General features: G+C 41.2%; 1 protein-coding gene across 1 annotated transcript; it reads right to left on the bottom strand.

Annotated features, from left to right (window-relative positions):
• Nucleotides 1-1,379: 1,379 nt before the first annotated feature.
• LOC138914860 (trichohyalin-like) lies at nucleotides 1,380-3,293 on the bottom strand. Its single transcript, XM_070219557.1, has one exon. It carries the CDS (start codon nucleotides 3,291-3,293, stop codon nucleotides 1,380-1,382), a length of 1,914 nt encoding a protein of 637 aa, XP_070075658.1.
• Between the last annotated feature and the right edge of the window lie 4,476 nt (nucleotides 3,294-7,769).

Genomic DNA, 7,769 nt, shown 5'->3' with positions numbered 1-7,769 from the left:
TCATCGTGAGAAAGAAAGTTTTCGAATATGCTAAGATGGCTAATCAAATCCTCGGATTGATCGCGAAGTAAAAGACTGCGAATTTTCTGATAGTTTTCGTGATGAAGAGACAAATTGGGAGTTTCTTCGGGAAGTGGCTTCAATATTTCCGTGCGGGGCATTGGGGGGTATGGAATACCGAATCGACAAACGGATTGTCCGCGCACCTTTTTAAGACACGAATGCCCGTGCTTATGCTTTTGGTATTCAATATACGGAGCCAAATCTGTGTTTGTAACATCCACAGTTACAAACTGATCAATGAAGGCTATTACAGTAGCAATAGATTCCTCACTGTTGAAGTCCACTTCCGGGGCGTCTTTCAGCCAAAACATGCCGTGAATGTGAGGGGAACCTCTCTGTTGAAACTCAACTCGCCAATAATAGGTAGTGACAAAGTTACTTCCAAAAACTCCCCCCGGCTTCTTCATGAGCTTTAGAACTTCCCTATACCTATAATCGAAATACCTAGCACACGTTACTGGGTCAGTTCTGATCAGCCGCGCCTTTTCTCTAAACTGTAAGTTTAAAGCTTCTTCCTCGCTAATGTCAGTCCTATCTACATTGCGCTTGAGCAGTACTAGCAGCTCTGGCCACCTAGTTTCTGCGGCCGATAGAGTTATAAAGAAAGTTGGCAAACCAAATTGGCGAATCATAGCCATGACTTTCTTCTTCTCATCTTCCCAGTGAGCAGGAGACGTGCGAATGTCCTTTAGAATTCGATATCCGTCATCATGGGAAATTAAGTTTCCCATGAAAGCTTCATCGAGTACGTTGGCGGCAGTTATCGCGCTAGAAGCGCTCCGCTTACGTAGGCAAGTTGAAATATTGTTTCGAATTTTCAACAATTCCAACTTCTTATAATTAAAGAACAACTTGTCAGTTCTACAACCTCTTCTATCTACGTTCCTAAGCTCTGATCTAACTATGGTTGTATAACTTTCCGAAGATGGTCTCTTGACGCCAGCATAAATGCTTGGGAACGCCAATTCTTCGGAGTCGACATCGAGAATCACGTCGAGAGGCTTTTGGCCCTCACCTGGAGCCATTGTAATTCTCGGAATTCCTACATTGTGTGCCTGGTTATTCTCAAGCAGAGTTTCCTGTCCTCCAGGATTTAGCTCTTCGGCTTCTTCATTCTCATCGGAATTTCCCGCCTCCAAGTTTACATCCTCCTGCTGGATGGCTAGTTGTCCCTCTACAAAGGCTAAGTCCGCTTGAGAAGCTACGAAAGGAACAGTTTCGGATGTGAAATCAGAGATCCACTGCTCGTTCACTGACACATTGTGCTTTCTGTAAAGCTCTGTACTAACTAAGTACCTGATGGCGTCAGCAATTTTTTAAGGCCTAATGGTCTCTGCCATGAAATCATGTCCGTACTCCATTCTTCGCTTGAGGTGGAGCTGTACAACCTCTGCCTCGTGGAAAGCTCGTGGAAGGGACGTCACGATGTTGCTAACCGGAATGGGGACATTTACAACAGCTCCTTTGATTGCACTCTGACGCTCATGCCCTATCGACTTAATTATCATAAATGGAAGGCGAGGTGAAATCAGTCGCTCCTCCAAGGGAGTAAGCCCCCTCAAGGAATGATGAATTTCGGGGAAGTCTAGGCCGTTGGAAATGGCACCTTTGGGCTTTCTTCCGGCTTTTATATTGCTGTGGCAAGTTCCACAGAAACTAAAAGATTCCCCAGTGAAAGCAAGCTGGCTTGCATTCTGGTAAATCTCTTCCCTAAACTCGCAATGCTCTTCCAAATAGACTCTAGAAAGCTTACGCATTTGCTTGGGGAACCACAATCCCTTGCAGCAGAAGCAAATCTGATCGGGGCCAAGCTTTACTAACCTATTGAATTTGGCTATGTGAGCATCCAATCCAATAGGTATATTTCTAGGAGTCCTATTTCCCTGGGATAAATCAAGTCGAATCTCCTGACTTCGGTTTGCGTTCCGAAGGTTCTCTGCATCCCTATTGCCACTGAGGCTTCTATACTGACTAACTCTCTGACTAATATTTCTAATGGCATCGATAGTTGCTTGTCGAGCAGCTATACGAGCACTTCGTCGAGCCAGTGTATTTCTCGCCTGCTCGACGGCCCTACGATCCCTAATACTCCTAGCCGTAGCTCTCCTATCCCTATCCTGCGCTCTTTGCCATAAGCGATCCTGAGTTGATCTTGCCTGCGCTCGTTGCAGGGTATTTGCTTCTTGCTCACCCGCACGATACGTAGCATCCAACCGCCTCAGAGAACGCCGACGAGTATCGGCTGCTTGTTCACCCGCACGGAAATCAGGATCCAAGCGCCTTTCCGAATGGTCAGCAGTATTTCGGACCTGCTCTGTAGTTCGGACTTGCCTAATTTGTCGCCTTAAAGCGCGACGCCGAGTATCGGCTGCTTGTTCACCCGCACGGAAATCAGGATCCAAGCGCCTTTCCGAATGGTCAGCAGTATTTCGGACCTGCTCTATAGTTCGGACTTGCCTAATTTGTCGCCTTAAAGCGCGACGCCGAGTATCGGCTGCTTGTTCACCCGCACGGAAATCAGGATCCAAGCGCCTTTCCGAATGGTCAGCAGTATTTCGGACCTGCTCTGTAGTTCGGACTTGCCTAATTTGTCGCCTTAAAGCGCGACGCCGAGTATCGGCTGCTTGCTGACTCGCACGGAGAACGGGATCCAAGCGCCTTAACCGATGGTCTGCCGTATTACTAACTTGCTCGGTAGCTCGGACTTCTCTAACTTGTCGCCTTATAGCGCGACGCCGAGTATCGGCTGCTCGTTCATCCGCACGAAGAACGGGGTTCGAGCGAGTTTCCCTACGTCTTTCAGCATCTGCTTCTTGTTCACCCGCACGAAAAACAGGATCCAAGCGCCTTAACCGATGGTCAGCGGTATTAACAACCTGCTCTGTAGCTCTTTCATCGGTGTTTCTTCGCCTAATAAAGCGGCGCCGAGTGTCGGCTGCTTGCTCTCCGGCACGAAGAACGGGATTCGAGCGAATTTCCCTACGTCTTGCAGAATCTGAGACCTGCTCTACCGCACGAGTGTGCGGATTCAAGCGTCTTGATCTACGTGACGCTCTGTCTACACCCTGCTCTACACTCCTGGCTACTGCATTTTCCCTTCTCCTACGCTGAGATTCAGAATTTTCTACCCTCTCCATCTCTGCATACTCTGGATTTTCCCTATTGGCCCTATTTCTCAACAACTGGTCCCTAGCCCGCTGAGATGCAGTGGGTCTATTCAAACGAGGCATTTTTGAAAATCTTAAATTTATATGACTAGTACGATTATATACGCTGATTACGTATATTAATAGAAATATAAGAATAAGGCTTTAAAAAAGTTAAATTCTAATATTTATATAATATAAATTTTATAATATAATAATATAATAATAGTTAATATAAATTAATAGAATAATAAGTTTAAGTCTTAAAAAAGACTTAGACTTATAGTACTATTACTAAGATAAATACGTAAATGTATAGAAATATAAGAATAAGCCTTTAAAAAGGCTGAATTCTTTTATTTATATACGGGTAAAGGGGCAGAGCGATTGAAAATTAATTACGTTAACAATTGGCAAATGTGAAAAATATGAATAATAACACAGGTCAACAAAATGGACTTTATTAAAAGGTGCAGGCTTATTGGCATTAAAACATGTTAATATAGACGTATATAAGCATATCTGCATACTTAGTTTTCGCGTTTAACGGGTGGTATTTGGGCAATCGCGGTTTGAAAAAAATAGCAACATTTAATTTTTTGATTTAAGATATCTTCGAGGGTCTGTGCTCAGTTGTAATAATACCTATGCCAAAAAATTGCTTAGATGCCCTTCTACATTATTGCACTTAAGGTTCTATCATAATTTGAGTCAATCACAGCCTATGAGCCATTGAAGTAATTTGTTCACCTCTATTCCCAACCAACTTAATGCGGTGAACACGCTTAAAAAAATACAAGGACAAATATATGCCCTAAAATATTTTACAGGCATCTAGAGGCGTCTATCACCGAATTTTTAAGACAAATAAGACCATTGTACGTCGAAGGATGGAATTTATAGAATTTTTTCCGTAAGAACTTAAAAAGTAACAACTATTTTTAAATCCCATTTTACATAAATATCTGACACATTCGTAAAAATGTGCCTTTCAATTTGGTTAGCAGTAGGCGCCGAACATAGACAAATTATATTTTTAAGGGGTTAATATGCCTTAAAAAAAATCCCCACCACAATTTTAAGGCGACACCACTGTTATCTTTAAAAAGCCTACTGTGTAAAATCACGACAAACTCGTTACGTAAGAGTGACTCTAAAATACTTGTTACTTTTCCCATTCTTACGGAAAAAATTCTATAAATTCCATTTTTCGAAGTACAATAGTGGGATTTATCTCAAAAATTCGGGAAAAGACGCCTCTAGATGCATGTAAAATATTTTAGGGCACATATTTTTCCTTGTATTTTTTTAAGCCTGTTCACCGCATCAAGTTGGTTGTAAATAGAGGTGAACAAATTACTTTAATGGCTCATAGGCTTTTATTAACTCAAATAATGATGGAACCTTACATGCAATTATGTAGAAGGGCATCTAAGCAATTTTTTGGCATAGGTTTTATTACAACTGAGCACAGACCCTCGAAGATATCTTAAATGAAAATATAAAATGTTGCTACTTTTTTCAAACCGCGATTGCACAAATACCACCCGTTAAACTCGAAAACTAAGTATGCAGATATGCTTATATCCGTCTATATTAACACAATTTAATGCCCATAGGGCTGCACCAAAAACACTGTTGGCCTGTGTAATAATTTAAGAGTAAGTCTTGAAAAAGACTTAATCTTATACTATTATTAAAAAATCTACGTTAAAGGAGCAGAGCGACAAAAAATTAATTACGTTAAAAATTTGCAAAAGTGAAAAATATGAAAAATAAGTAATAATAATCTAAGAGTAAGTCTTGAAAAAGACTTAATCTTATATTATTATTAACAAAATCTACGTTAAAAGGGGTACTTAGCAGCGAGTGCAGCAACCAGCCCAGCAGCAAGCAACGGCAGCGACGTCGGCAGCAAATCGGCAGAAGCAGCAACAACTCGCGAAAAAAATTTACGTTAATTTTAAGCAAAGAGAAATGAGTTTAATGAGTTTACGTTAATTTGCTTGCAAGTAGAAATGGGTTTGATAAGATAAATTCGCTTTAGAATCGGCAAAACTGGCAAAATGGGCAAAAATCGCAATCGACAGACGGGGATCACATACGATGGTTAGTCGTAGACTAAAGCGAGAGCAGAATAGTTTGCAGCTCTGCAAAGTTCCCAACCGCCAATTTGCTTGCACGGATTCCCGCCCTTTTTGCTAACAGCGAACCGTGCCTTCTAGAACTTTTCATTCTGCCTAGCACATCTTCCGTCTCTCTCTAGCGCAGGTGAATGCACTTGTGAGAAACGAATAGGAGCGAAAAGAGACAAAACGCGCGCCCCATTTCAAATGATTTAGATTTTGCATTAACATAATGTGAATTAGAGTGACCACAGGAAAAAAGGACAAAAGTTCAAATTATCAATTGGAATTCGGCGATCTTTTAGAGCTGGCAGCTTTCAAGCACGAGCATCAGCCCCAGCGCTGTTTTAGCGCAAGCAGCTTTTGTCATCCACCAGCCGTTTTTTTATGTTTATGTTTTAGAGTGCAATAAATTGACTAGAAATTTTAAACAAACATACATACTTATGTTGGCTAAACACATGCATTCTTAAAGGGTATTATGTATATTAAAGTCTAAATGTTTACACAAGAAGAGTAACGGGTATAGCTAATAGCTTTCTTTGAAAGGAGTTATCTTTGTCGGGCAATTGCAACTGTGTACATACATATGTATATGCTACATATATACACACATACGCCATTGTTTGACTCTGACCTCAAATTTGGCTAACTTTTCACCAAATAATTTGAATTGCATAGTTTTTGGCATATAGTTCGGTATTCAATTAGAATTGTACAATTGAAATAGAATTACAATTGAAAGCCATCGCAATTTCCTCTAATATAAATCCTTATCGAGAATTAAGGTTTACTCTGTTGAGCACCTTGCCCAGCTATTCTAAAGTCATCCGTTAGATGGCGCTATTGTTAATTGTATTGCGCCATCTACCCCAAGATATTGGTACCACGGGCTATGAAAGGCGGAAATGCAGGCGCTAGGCAGGTTTAAGCGTTTAATGGTTTTGTGGGCGTTAGAGTGGGCGTGGCACACTTTTATTAAGCCAATCGATAGGTATTGACGAAACAAATCCATATTAATTCCAATTTTCATAATATCATCAAAGCTGTGGCCACAGCTTGTGGCTTGTGGGCGTTAGAGGGGGCGTGGCACCTTTTTGAAACAAACTTGCGCTGCGTAGGAACTCCTAGAATCTGCATGCAAAATGTCAATCTTCTAGCTTTTATAGTTTCCGAGATCTCAGCGTTCATACAGACAGACAGACGGACAGACAGACGGACAGACGGACAGACGGACAGACGGACATGGCTAGATCGACTAGGCTAGTGATCCTGATCAAGAATATATATACTTTATGGGGTCGGAAACGCTTCCTTCTACCTGTTACATACTTTTGCACGAATCTAATATACCCTTTTACTCTACGAGTAACGGGTATAACCATTGTAAATATGCGCGCGCAAGAGTTGCCAGTGTTGGCCAGCAAGATCAGTCAGCTGGCCAGTCGGTACGAATGCCGATAGGATCGATAAGTTATCGGAATCACCCGAGAACGAGCTGAATTGGGCTGTTAGGCGCAAACTTGCTGTTAAGAGCAACCCTTTTGGCTGTTAGGAGCAAGCGTGCTGTAAAGCGCAAAAGCGTGCCCACATGGAACAGCGATCGGCTGAGATCGCTCTCATTCTTTCGTGGCAGCCGAGTTGAACGGACCTCAAGGAAAAATGGCAGAAGCAACACGCGGAGGCAAAGTCGTAAGGGGCCCCGAAGTAAGTTAGCAGATCAGAATAGTCAGCTCGAGTGCGAAAGGTAAGGGAGAACATTATTAGTGAAAATAAATAAAACCCAAATCTGTGAAATTTACGAGTAAGTGCGTGTTCCAAAGATCTATTTTGATGAAATTGTGGATGCATTTAGAGTCCAATTGCGCTAGGCGAAAAGGTCTAAGGCAGGGACCGAAAATAATGATTATTTTTTTGAGTAAAAAATAAAAATCACCATTTTACATGTCGGGTTGAATCTGTGTGGAATAGTTCATAACATCTTGTTAAGTCGTCTTACTAATATATAAATGACAAAGTCCTAAGGCTGATACAACTTTTTGAATTTATGCATACCTCTGGGTAACTAAAAACCGCTTTTTATTTTCTTTTATTAACTCAACATGTGCTCCGTAGTTCTACCTACAAGCACAAATTTAAAACTTGGTAAAATTCCGTACAAAACGGCTGCAATTGCACTTTGAGTGATATTTTTAACCTAAATAATATCGCTTACATAATAATCAATATTTCTGAGAGATACGTTTCGCTTACAAATAATCATTAAATGGTGATTTTTATTTTTTTACTTATAATGATTACAGTCCCTGGTCCCATGCAAAATTTTAACTCTACTTCAAAATGATCAGATGAGAAGAACCTTGGAGCCAGTGCCTAAGATGGCAGGCAGTTGGGTCGAATAAATGAAGAAGTCAATAGAATTGTCTCTGTTGTT

The sequence above is a fragment of the Drosophila takahashii genome, chromosome 2L (assembly GCF_030179915.1).
Source record: "Drosophila takahashii strain IR98-3 E-12201 chromosome 2L, DtakHiC1v2, whole genome shotgun sequence".
NCBI lineage: Eukaryota > Metazoa > Arthropoda > Insecta > Diptera > Drosophilidae > Drosophila > Drosophila takahashii.
This window is presented reverse-complemented; position numbering and strand designations above follow the sequence as displayed.